General features: G+C 41.8%; 1 protein-coding gene across 2 annotated transcripts in view; it reads left to right on the forward strand.

The window, feature by feature from the left end:
- The first annotated feature begins 794 nt into the window (after nucleotides 1–794).
- The window catches only part of lekr1 (leucine, glutamate and lysine rich 1), a 76,373-nt gene continuing 63,387 nt past the window's right edge, over nucleotides 795–13,780 (forward strand). Inside the window, exons 1-2 of one of the 2 annotated variants that reach the window (XM_035155423.2) lie at nucleotides 795–955; nucleotides 4,238–4,335. In XM_035155423.2, the coding sequence (XP_035011314.1) occupies nucleotides 952–955; nucleotides 4,238–4,335 (102 nt within the window). In that variant the 5' untranslated portion in view covers nucleotides 795–951. The remainder of the gene's footprint in view (nucleotides 956–4,237; nucleotides 4,336–13,780) is intronic. The other variant, XM_047339713.1, reaches the window with a different exon arrangement.

Here is a 13,780-nt window from a genome sequence, read left to right on the forward strand (position 1 = left end):
TGTAATAAAAAATAAAAATGTATAAAGACATACAAAACTCCCCCACCTCAGATAAATGTAATGGAATAGCTGTGGCCTGTTCGTGTCTGTCCTGGATCTTCTCGCCATGTGACATGTTAGGTGCCAAAGCACAAAATTGAAGTGACTTGCATTACCAACTAAAGTTACTACCCCCCCGGAGGCTGAGGGCAGCTGAGGTGGTTGTGGTGAAGAATAACTGTTGCTCAAGAGGAGAAAAAGAGAAGCTGCAATACCAGTGGCTGAGAGGTGAGATGTTTTTTATCTGCATTTTTGCTGTTTTTGTGTAAGAAAAATATTTTTTTGTCTTTGTTAGTTGTGTATGTCATATATAGATCCTTCACTTAGGTAAAAGTAGTAATATAACACTATTAAACTACTTAATGACATGTCAAGGTGCTGCATTGAAAATGTAAAAAAGTAAAAGGTAGTTGAAGTAAAAGTACTCATTATACAGGTAAACACTCCTTGTCAGTGCAGTATTATAATATTGGATTATATTATTTATACAATGCAGTAATACAGTAAGATACTACATAGTATACTTAATGTATACCAATTTTCAATCTACAGTGTAAGAAGTTTTTGCTACTATTTCTACCTGAAGTATAATGGTGTAGGGCCAGGTGAAGGTTTACCTGGAACTAACTAACCAGAAGAAGTACATCGAAGCTGCACATGAAAACAGTACATGACTGACACATTTCACTACTGACAAATAATCACCCCCATGTTCAAACTATATACCATGCTTTTATTTAGAAAGAAAGGCAACATCCGGAGCTCGCCCTGGCAGTTCCGCTCTGCGTGGCCACACGCCAGTGTTACGTCGTAGCCATAGCAACAGTCAGAGTGAGGCTCACAGCGGGAGAAACACGAGTTTAAGGTATTTTGTGATTATTTGGACCTTCAGTCGGATCGATACTGTTGATAATGGGTACGTACAGATTGACTCTGCCCTCAAGTTAATACAAGTCCAAACAGGAAGTAGCATTTGTGACTGTTAGCTTTAGATGCTAAGCTAGCTGAGAGAGGGCACACTGATTTGTTTACATGTCGACTGAGCTTCTTTTGTTTAGCTTTTCACAAAGCTCCTGCCCCTCAATTCATAAACAACGACTTTAACAAATGTAGAGTTTACAGCAGGTAATGTTTACTGAGGTAAATAACCAGCACGAGAAAACAGAAGTTAGTGTACAGATTAGTAATTTGTTATTCTGGGTAATGCATTTATGCTTTTAACTTCTCTTTCCTAAGGTGCCTGTATAGGCCTACATGTTGTTGTTATTTTTTTATGGATTTTAAGGATTATATTTATATGAATAAACATTAAATCTGCATGTTTGGACTTTATGTTTTCAAACATGTGCTTTAGTTGTGCCAGTGATGCTGCAACATTTGATGCTGCTGCTTTCAGCCATTATGCTCATGAACCTAAATTTAAAATCAACCTTTTTAATCTGGCTTTTATGCAGTGTTTTATGATTTTATTATTTTAATTGCCTGTATCTTATTTATTTTGATACATAATTTATATCTTATAGTATAATTTATTTTTGGTAGTACGGTAGTTCGTATTGGCTGATTTTACTGCATGCTTACTGCAGCTTTTATTATCTTCTATTGTTCTCTTTTCTAATGTTGATTGCTCTGGTAAGAAATTGTCCCTTAATCCAAGTGTTTAACTAATTTCTAATTAATTTTTAATATCCCATGTTTCAATCAATCACCTGTAAAGCAGTTTGATTTGTTTGAAAGGTACAAAATCTAAGTGATTGATCCATACTAATTAAAGAAAAGGAAAGACACTTAGTTGTTAGACATGACACCAACAATATATAATGCCGCTGAACTGCTTTACTAAAATAAAAGTATTAGATATTCCTCCAGGATGAGGAGGGTTAGGGACATTTCTGTGTCTTTGGTTCTCCGCTCCCTAGTGGCTAAATGCTTTTCCCCCTGCAGCGCCCGTATTTTTGCTCATGCCAAACTGTGGGCCCTCATGAGTTTACATGTTCGTGCATGTTCTCCTCTCACGACTCAGGCATGCGTCCATGCAGAATAGATGAGTTTATGAACAGCTTGCCTCTCTCACATTAGACTGATTAATAGTTCAATCAGGGCTAAAACGGACAAAATGTCACGAGGGAACAGTTGTCATGCAAAATCAGCCCTTTATATCTGCATCCATCTAAAGGGATAGGCCTGCTTAATGCTGTCACGGGCAGTTACTAATTTATCTGCGTTGTGTGAGCCAACGAAGGATCTCTGTTGTGTTTTAAGTGCAGGGCCTGGAGACAGTAGGGGGGCAATCAGGCTATTAGCGTGCGTGAGCATGAAGCCTGCTCTTTGATTGGGCAGGGTTTGTGTGTCTGCACTGGTGTGTGTGAGAAAGGCAGAGAGAATACACAAGCTTGTTGACATGCTAGTGCTTAAGTGTTTAGACAGTGCTTCAAGTTAACCCTGCATGTTTTTGCATGAACTCTCGGGCTGTGTGTCTGTGTGCATTGTGCTTGTGGCCAAATTCTCGTGTGTTTGTGCTGTGCATTCTCCTGCATGTGTGTCCTCTCACTCTACTTCCCTCAGATTGTCTGCGAGGGCATTTAATGTCTGGCATGCAGCCGTGCATCAGGGACCATCTGATAGGGGTGACCTCTGGCCCTAAGTTAGCCAGAGGTATTCAATCTGAGGTCAAGTGTTGAGTTGGCGTGACGCTTTCCCAGCAGTAATGATGAGCTGATAGATAAATGCTGTGCACACACAGATAGACAAACAGAGGCTGGGATGGGCTGCCATTAATGTTCCCCTTGCATGACCTGCTGCACCCATGGTCACATAACTGACTGTACCTCTGTCGCCACTGTTACACAACAGCTGAAACCTAGAACACATTGCTCAAGTAAACTATCACTTCCATCATTACTTAACAACAACACACACAAAAGAGGTTATTAGAACATTGTTTTGTGCAAAGTTCCCTCACTTGAAGGTAGAATCATTCCTTGTTAAACCATCTGTTACCCTGTGGTGGAGGACAAGCTAATGTATGGCTGCGAAGTCAAAATACCCTCAGCTGTGAAATGCCATAATCTACAGTCTATAAGCTTAATGCCATAAGCTTGACTGATTAATCTATTGAATAGAGTGTACAGCAAATGGATTTAATATGGTGGACATCACGCTAAGGGATTCACCCTTATATTAACCTCAGAGGCTAAGTCATCAGTTTAAAAGTTCCACCAGTTTCCCTCAAAAGAGTAGTCAAAATTCCTGGGTATAATATCAGGTAGAAATACTCTGATGGCTTTATTTGAGTGATTATTGGTAAATTTATTGTTTTTACACACATATTTTTCCTGAAAGCTGCTACTGTCGGTCACTGTGTGATACACAGACATCCCCTCTTAACAGTTCAGTTCATCTTCACAAAAAAACGAAATACGCATTGACAATGTATTCAGCATTTTGCGCTACCTCCGCCAATGCTTTCATCCCTGTCCATTTGTTTGTTGGCCAGTTTGTTTGTAAACAAGATGACACAAAAAACTACTGGATGGATTTCAATGAAACTTGGTGGAAGGATGTGTTATGGGTCAGGGGAGAACCAATCAAATTTTGAATCGGGCAGATCTGTCTTTTTTACATTTTCACTGATCTCCCTGGGAACCATTCATTGATCTTGATTTAAAAAAAAAATCTGGCACATGTAGAGATAGATAGTTAGATATTTATGGATGTGTGCAATTTGGTGCAGCTTGAATTTAAGGGGATCGTTGGGCCTTGGCTTTACTGAGTGCCATTCTAGTTCTGTATAAGTTTGCAGTAGATAAAAAAAAAGTGTCAGAAAAATCAAATACTTGTTTAGCAAAATTAACCTGCAACAATTCTAATGATCAATTGTTATTTTTATAAATTAAAAAATGTCAAACATCCACTGGCTCCAGATGTTGTAAATCATTTGTAACTCTTCTCTTTTTAATTGCATTTTAAATGGATTAATTTGTGCTGTTGTTCAAAACAAACAATTTCACAATATCTCCCAGGATGTTAATTTTTTTCAACTCTTTAAGACTTTGTGTAGGTGAAACAATTAGCTAGAGAAACTAAAACAACAAATTAATCAGTATGAAAATAATTGTTTGCTGCCTCAAATGAAAACCCATAACACACTGTATATTTCCAGTGTAGCCAATTCTGCTGGTCCTCTGCTTGTTTCCAGGAGACAAGGAGAGGATGATGGAGGAGGAGAAGGAGGGGAATTTCACAATGGTTCATCACTGTCCTCCAATGTATCCACTGCCTGAAGAAATAAAGAAGGTAAGCAGTGATTTGAAAATAAATATAAATGCACCTAAAAACACTTGGCAGGTACCTCGCTGGTTTTGTATGTATCTGTTATATCTGAACACGTAGACTCATCTCTCAGGAGAAGCAGTATGACTTCCTTTTCAGCACACACAACACACACACACACACACACACACACACACACACACACACACACACACACACACACACACACACACACACACACACACACACACACACACACACACACACACACGTTTTTGGCCCATGCTGCACACGCTACCTTTCAAACAACATGTCAGACCATACTGACACAACATATGTTGCTAAGAGACATGATGGTTTTTTTTTTACAACCCAGGAATACAAATGTGTTGAAAAGACATTTGTTACGTCCCGATGAGTGTGTCAACACTGCACTCTTTCCATATGCTGCATTAATCCATATGACTTGAATAAGAAACAGGACAAAGTCTCCTCTTTTAATCTTCCATCTGTTTTTCAGATGATGCACAGAGGAAGTAAAATGGGAATGATTGCATGTTGCTTCATGTCCTGGTCCATGTCAGGTGGCAGTAACATATTCCCCATATGATGCTCCATATGGTTTGAATATAAATTAGCAGGGAAAATATCTTTCGCTTTTCACCTTTTAAACAGGAGGCACATAGATTATCTACTAAACAAGTTAATCTCTGTGTTAAATTATATCACCATTTCCTAAGACCATTAAACTGTGCGTTTTGAAAATGAGTTTTACATCTTTACCGCCCTGCAGTATGCTTCCGCCAACCAGTGCAGTTTCAGTCCAAATTAACTTTTTTTCCAGACGCACGTGAGGTCATCATGACCCTTTGACCTCTGCCCACTGAAATCTTATCAGTTCATCTTTGAGTCAAAAAGTGACAGCTGGTCCAAATTTGAAGAAACTCCCTCAAGGCAGACTTGAGGTATCATGTTCGTGAGGCCACTGTGACCTTGACCTTTGACCTCCAAATCTATCCAGTTAATTCATAAGTCTTAGCGGAAATTTATGCCATATTTGAAAGGATTCTCTTGAGGCATTTTTAAGATAAAAAATTCATGAGGCAGAAGGTGGTCTTGTGAGGTCACTGTGACTTTGAACTTTGCCCTTGGACCACCAAAATCTAATAAGTCTTCTGTCAGTTCAAGTGAATGTTAAGATATCGTTTTCACAATAATGGGATGGATGAGCGTATGGCCGACCCAAATACATAATGCCTCTGGCTACTGGCTGTCGCCGGCGTGGAGGCATAAATATACTGAGCACATACAAAGCAAAGTAAGTGGTTCACATCAGTAGTTTTACTTCCGATTTTTAACTGTCATAAAACCAGTTGAAAGAGCATTTCCCCACATTAAAAATGAATTTTCTAGCAGCTGGCTGGTTACGAGAGGGACTTCTGTGACTGCTTTGTGTGCAGCTCTCCAAAAAGGATGCCAGAATAACACAATAAATTTCTATCTTTTACAATCTATCCTTCGCTTGCTCAAGTAGTAGTGCATCTGTTTTTTGCATCTCTGAACATTGATACTATCAAACACAAATCTTCCCACAGTGGAATCAGCAGCTACCTTTCTTTTAGGTTTTTAGCTTTGTATGTTTCTGCTGCGCAGTTGTGACGTAAATAATTCAGAACTTTGCAAAATCATTAGGATCATAGCATGACTATAATATGAAATATGAATACAGCTTGTTTACATCTTGTCTTGTTCCTCCCACTCCAAGTGCATAGTAGTAAGATTACTGAATGGATCACTGAGGTCTCTCTCTCGCTCTGTGTTTGGTCCCCTCTTACTGTCTGTCTCTGTTCCTCTGTCTGTTACTCTCTAGTTATCTCTGGAATTTGTCATTGAGGCCAGTAGATGGCTGTAAACAATACACCCAGTTGCATTATCTCACACACACGCACGCACGCACGCACGCACGCACGCACGCACGCACGCACACACGCACACACACACACACACACACACACACACACAGTCCATTCTCGCATTAGTACATTTGTCCATCTATCCTTCTGCACGGCCGACAGACTCAAATGGGAATCCATTTTATTGATTGATTCCTGTAGTGGACTTCCATCTCCCTGTGTGTGTGTGTGTGTGTGTGTGTGTGTGTGTGTGTGTGTGTGTGTGTGTGTGTGTGTGTGTGTGTGTGTGTGTTTCGTGTGCTTCAGTCCTACTCTATGATTTAACACAAGCTGAATGTTATAACCAGACACAGAGCAAAGGACAGAGAGAAAGAGAGACAATAACTAAGAATGAAAGAGGGAGGGAGAGACTGACATTCTGATCATAGCCCATCTGGTTCAGTCTCAGGATATACCTCTCTCCCTTCCTCTTTTCCTCCCCCCTGTCATCCACTCAGATTCAAAAAAGGTCTGTAAAATAGAGGATGTTCTGGGCTTAGCCCCCCGCTGAGTACACCCAAGCACCATTTATAAGAGGAGGCTTAGGTGGCTGGGGGTGAGCGGAGAACAAAAAACAACAGAGGCGGTGCATTGCGAGCGCAAAGCTCCGGGCAGCACCATGAGCAGCAGTCGGTGTGGGAGGCATCGAGGAGGTGGTGTACTAACAGGCCCATTTAAGTGCTGTTAATCCTGGTGTGCTGGGAGAGGGCTGGCACAGAGGTTTAATGGTGGGCTGCTGAGAAGGAGAGCACACACACACACACACACACACACACACACACACACACACACACACACACACACACACACACACACACACACACACACACACACACACACACACACGAAAACACCTATTCATTCATTGCAAGACAGTAGTTGGATTAAATCTCAATGTTAAAAATGTTATATAGGGTGTGAAACATCCAAATACCATCATGTCTTTCCTTTTCATATGGCTTTTCTCACAGATCTCAAAAACATAAACCATAATTGAAAATGTTGAATTCTATTATTTGTTACCATTCTTTAAAGGTGGCATGGTGCAGCAAGGGTTCTTGCACTGATGCCTCACAACTTTCTGTGTTGAGTTTGCATGTTTGCATGGGTTTTCCCCGCATAGTCTGGCTTCCTCCCACAGTCCAAAGACATGCAGGTTGGGTTATTGGAGACTCTGAATTGACAGTAGGTGTGTAGGTGAGAATAAATGGTTGTTTGACTTTGCATGTTGGCCCTGTGATGGACTGGCGACCTGTCCAGGATGTATGCTGCCTCTCGCCCCCCACCCAGCTCCCTCCGCAGTGCAACCGCTCTTTTCTGTCCAGTGCCTGCTGGGACATCACTAAACACAGTTTTCTTTGAACTGTGACATCCACATTATTAACTATTCACTTACATTTACTTCACCTTTGTACCAACAGTCTTCCTACAGACTTTATTAGTAAATTGAGGTTAATGGGATGGTGGGAACCAGTTTCACTCTTTTCTTCCATATTTCTGTGGAGCAAAACCAATGCCCTAATCCTCATGCTGACATTTTTTCACAGTATTTAGACTGTATTTCAAATATGCTGAGAATGCATGCTGCTTCATACTTTCACCTAGTGTCATGTGAATGCAGTCAAACTTCCCCTCAGTCTCTCAATTTGTCTTTCTCAAGGGCACATGAGCACTTATTATTCAGGGAGGCAAGAGCATTACTCCCCACTTTCACTGATGGTCGCCGGATTGAGAATCAACTCAAACGTGCTTCTCTGAGCAGGTGGCCAGACTAAAAATAGTGCTGAATTAAAAAGAACGCAAGGGGCTGCGTTGGCGTGTTGCTAAAGGTAACGGTGGGAAGATGAAATGTGATCCAGGAAGTCCGGTTTGATTAAAGCATCCATTAAATTGAAAGTTTATCAGTAAAACAAGTTGTTGTTGTGGATGTTTTTATCTTTTGGCTGCTCTCATGAGCGGTTGCCACAGTGGCTATATATCTGATTCATCTTAGGTTTTTACATCAGATGCCCTTCCTGATGCAACCTGAGTTTGCGGGAGCCAGGGATCCATCTGCCAAAAGCAGGATGTTGGTAGCACTGTCGCCTCACAGCAAGTAGGTTAGCGGGTTGAATCCCCGTTTGGCTGGGGTCTTTCTGTGTGGAGTTTGCATTTCTCCCCTTGTTTGTGGAGGTTTTCTCCAGGAACTCTGGCTTCTTCCCAATGTCCAAAGACATGTAGATTGGGGTTAGGTAAATTTGACTCTAAATTGATCATAGGTGTGAATGTGAGTATGACTGGTTGTTTGTCTCTGTATGCTGGCCCTGTGATACGCTGGTGACTTGGACAAGGTGTACCCCGCCTCTCACGCAATGTCAGTCGGGATTGGTTCCAGTCCCTCCCCCCCCGCAAGTCTCAAAGGATAAGCAGTATAGATGATGGATGAATGGATAGATGTAGTTACTGTATCATGTCAGCAATCATATAATCCCCTCCTTTGACAGTAAAAGTAGAATATACTGTCATGTTATAAAGTAATCTGTGGATGTTGTCCTTGCATTCATTTGATTGGTCCACACAGTGTTATTTGCCCCCTGCTTCCGGACCCCTGCTGTTTTTTAATCCAGTGACGCAGTCGTACTGTCAGTCTGAATGTAGCATACGCTTTTAGCTGTTTTCAGGACAGACACTGAACTCAGCACATTTTCTTGAAATTTTCAAGTCAGTAGCTCCTGACGTTTTCCGGGAGGTAGAGGTGTTATACAAGACTCAGATGAAGATCACCTTCGAAAGACCCACGCTGTAAACAAAAACATGTGATTTCCGAAGTGGAATTTATAATTCATGTCCTGCCTCTTGCATGCTCTACCCAGACGTCACCCCTCGCCTGAATGTCCCGGACATTTCTCTGTTGTTGTGAACACGTCTGACCCGATCATCTCCTGCTGTGTTCTTCATATTGAACAGTGAGGAGTTCATGTCTGAAAACTGTTTTTGTGGATGTTGTGCTTGTGCTCATTTGATTGGTCCACACAGTGCACTGCTGGACAACCCTGCATTTAATTTGCCCTCTGCTTCTGGACCCCTGCTGTGCTAATGCAGGGACAGAGTGCTACGTCAGTCTGCATGCAGCCTTTGTCTACTGCCCCCTCAAAACTCAAAACAAAGCTGTTTCACTCCCTCTTACTCAGCAGGATTTTTTCTTTGACTTGTCAAAGTGACACTTTAACTTAGAAGATGGGTTCCCTCTCTCCCCAGCACGGTGTTCCAGTCCAAATGTGACTAAAGGACTGGTTGTTTTAAGTGCAGCACCACGAAGAGTGCACCACAGCCTTTTTATGCAACTGCCGAGCACCTCTTGTTCTCTACGAGGTGCTGATACTACCTATTCCCTCTTCAAGTGTCACAGTCTGAGACAAACTCAAACACACAGTGTAACAGGACAAGACGTTCACCTCCAGGAGAGAGAGAGGGGAGCGCAGGCAGAGAGAGAGTGAGAGATGGAGAGAAGATGCGAGAAAAAGCGAGCCAAGAAAAAGACAGGAGGGACAATACTCCCTGTTAACTTCTCTAATGTTGTGGTATGTGAGGAGCTCTGAAACACAATGTAACAGGACAAGACGGTCGCTTCAGAGATAATTAGAGAGTGAGTGGAGAGCAGAGGGAGACAGGGGGAGAATTGGATGCATCCCACTGTGTGTGAGAGAGAGATAAGTGAAAGATTTTCTGTTTCATTTTCTTCAGAGAGAGAATCAATGATGAGAAGAAGAGGAGAAAAACCAATAATGAGGAGATTTTCTTACACACACACGCACGCACGCACACACACACACACACACTACACACACACACACACACACACACACACACACACACACACACACACACACACACACACACACACACACACACACACACACACACTACCTGACTCTAGTTTCATTTATAATGGATGAGGTACTCAGTTCTTTTAGCCGGTGCATTCACATTATAGTGTGTTCCAGCCTGAGGCTCCCATCCCTACTCCAGAGTCTCAGCAACATGCTGCTTTTTCCTCGTTCTCCTCTCCTTCTCTTCCTCTCTCATTCCCTCTCTCTCTTTCTAGATACTATATGACCTCTCTGTGGAAAGCTGAGCAGAGATGCTGGGTTATGTCACAGTAGGGCCTGTAATTCTGGATAACTGCTGACTGTAAAAGTGTGAAAAGTAGGTAGAAGTTCATGTATTGTGTGTGGGCGTGTTTATGTGGGTGTTTGTGTGTATGTACGTCTGTGCTCTTGTATTATTATATAGTTAAGGTAACACAATGGCTACATAGTCTGCGTCGCAGGAGCCGTGAATCAGCAGCAGCAGCCTCAGTGGACAACACTGAGTGTAATGACATTTAAATACATTTAAACGCCTGCTGGGGAGCGTCACGTTTTCGTCAGTTACATTTTTAGCTTTTCCCGACTGCAGGCAGACTGTCGTCACATGTGCGAGCTGCTGATGTGATCAGAGTCCATACTGTGACCACACTGCCCTCTGTTTGTTGACAGGACACGTACAAAAGAGACTCGGCCTCAATCATCTTCATTACATGTGTTTCTCAAAGCTGAAGAAAAACCAGACAAAACAACCACTACCTCTTTAACTTACCACTTCACTTCTGGTTGACTAAAGCTCAACAGCTCTTGAAGTTCATTTTTCTACTTTATTTTCTAAACCTTTCTCTGTACATTAGATGTTACATTAGTCAGACATTATGTTTACTGTCATTCTGAGGGAGTTTTTTCTCTCCACAGTCGCCAAAGTGCTGCTCATTGTGGGAACTGTTGGGTTTCTCTATAATGTTTAAGGTCTTGACCTTCTATGTAAAGTGCCTTGAGATAATGTATATTATGATTTGGCGCTATACAAATAAAATTGAATTGAATTGAATTCTGATTTACTTTTTTAAAAGGATGTACTAAATACATGTGTAGATTAAATGCGATGTAATAAATGTAGTGGGAATACAATAAGGACATAGGGCTATGTCTAAATAGAGCACAACCTTTATTATTGTGATTAGTAATACGTGCTTAAATAGTATTTCACGTCTAATTAGCTGTCGTGAAAAGGGTCTATAAGTAGACTATATGTAGCATCTCTCATAATGTGTTTGTAACAGGCTTATACACTACTAGCACACTCTTGGTTGTGGAATATCAATTGCCACTTTTGTGCCAGTTTGGCGACATGAATCGTAAACTTTAAACAGAGCTGCGTGATTGAACTACTTTCGGCACAGCAGCGTGTATAGTGGGTCTAAAGTATTCAGGTGTTTGAAACCATCTCTCTCAAACACTTAATTTGGCACCACATCTTTTGTGGTAGGCTAATTGATAACAGTGTTTGTTATGCCTCGCCGTCTGTTGGTTTCCTTGTCAGTTGGCTTTTCTGTCTTTTTTTTATAGAATGAGGATGTTTTTGTGCTGGTACCTTAGCTGGTTTAGGCCTGACGTTTTTCTTATTCCTGCTGTGCTTCACTTCCAGGTGGTTAAGGTGGTGCAGCTGTCCGTAACAACAACCGATTTCCGATATACTTTTCAGATTTCTGTCTTTTGAGCAACCTCCGTATTTTCAAAACCAAACCACCTCCATGCAAAAGAAGTTGATCTCCATCTAGTAATTACACCTAATGACATACTGCGAGCCCGGTAGTGCCTGTCGTCTCTGTTTGTTCAATCATTTTAAGACATGTAGTTGTAGGGAGCTACAGTATGTTAGCTTTACTTGTGGTGCAGTGACCATGGCTGTAGCCCAGTTCAGGAGTCTCCATGGTCCACATAGACTGCAAAGGCCGAACCAAAATGAGAAGATCTGGTCTCAAGAGGCTTTCCGTGATCTGCAGCAACAGCTTCTCTCGCCCTTTTTGCTGTCGCTAGCAACAGAGTTGCAGTTGGAGATGACGAAAGAGTTCTAATGCCCATTGGTTTTTGAACATGTGTACTGTTAGCTGTTCGGATGAGTACAAGCATGATACTCAAGCATTGGATGTCTCGTCACTTGACACAGCAATTAGCTATTTGAAAAAAAAAATGTTTGTCATGGAATCACAATGAATCCTTGGATAGGTTTGACCCACTGGAGACTTTGTTTCTCTGGGATGAAAGGACGCTTTTGTCTGTCACATTTGAAGAAGCCTTCGAAAGGAGACAGCCCAGTCGCACTGCTGTGATGCAATCAGTCTTCAAATGCAGTCTTCTGAGGATGCAGGCCCTGAAATGAGACACACCTCATCATCAAACAAAGTATAAACAAAAAACGGTGTAAACAAAGTCTAAAAAGTATTAAACTGTATATTGACTCTTAAAGAGTATTTTCGGAGACAAACTTTATCACACACCACTACCTTTGTATAATCTGCAGTCTAATATTAACATCAGTACAGTGTGTTCTTTTGGACACCTCACCAGAGGCTCAGCTGTTAACCAGACAAAGTAACCAGACAAATCTGACATCTCGTTGACGACTGCAGTGCCTAATTCTAGAAACGATCTTCAACTCTGTTAAGCGTAAACGCGTAAATCGAAATCCTGACTCGTCTCCGTCGTGTCTTTTCGTGTGTCTGACTGATGACCGTGGGCTCTCGACTGCTCCCTGTCTCCCTCTCCCTCTGCCTCCCTCCATCCATTCATTATTAATGTGAGCATGGCAAAATCTTCTAGAAGAAGTGGAGAGGAGAGACAAGCCACATGTCCCAGGTAGCTACACCGTGCTACTCATTTCTCCTCCTTTCTTTTGCTGTCTTACTTTCTTTCCCTCTCATTCATTCAGTCCCCCCCCCCACTTGAATAATGGATAGTTTCAAACCAGACACACCCTTCCCTTCTTCTCAGACCTCGGGAGGTCGCTGGATAGTGGCAGCACATGTGTTGGCTGTTCACTGTAATCAGTGTATCTCAGACTTGCTCCCATCCTGTTCCTCCTCCCTTTGCATTCCTTCTCCTCCTTGGTTGTTTCTCCTGTTACTCTCATACCTTTCCTGCCCCTTTGCCAATCTGTTTTCTTAAATCTGGGCGAAGAGAGAGAGAGATTAAACGAGGGTAGGAGAGGGGGGAGGTTTCATCAGGTGAATGCTGATCTGCAGTAATTACTGAGAGACAGTGGGGGGATTATTGTGCAATAATGTCACGGGTGTTGTCTGGGCCCTGGTAATACAAAGTGACAATATTGCATGATAATCCAGGGGTCATTACTAGGTCACTGTTGCTTTTATGAGACGTTTTCCATGCCAGCCACTGTGGAAGCTGTTTTTGAATGATACAGATTAATCAGGTGGGCAGACAGTCTATCCCTGAACCCAAGACCATTAACTCAAAAACATGATTTATTAATGTTTCTCCTTGCATACTGGTGGTTTGTGACGAAAATACCCAACTGACTTTTATAACACACCATTAAATAAGATCTATTTCTTTTTATACAATCAACTTTTTGCACTGATTATTTAACAGTCATATAGAAAGAAATTAACTTCCAACAGAGGTCAGGCCAGAGGCCTCAGTAAACCA

The sequence above is a fragment of the Hippoglossus stenolepis genome, chromosome 4 (genome assembly GCF_022539355.2).
Source record: "Hippoglossus stenolepis isolate QCI-W04-F060 chromosome 4, HSTE1.2, whole genome shotgun sequence".
NCBI lineage: Eukaryota > Metazoa > Chordata > Actinopteri > Pleuronectiformes > Pleuronectidae > Hippoglossus > Hippoglossus stenolepis.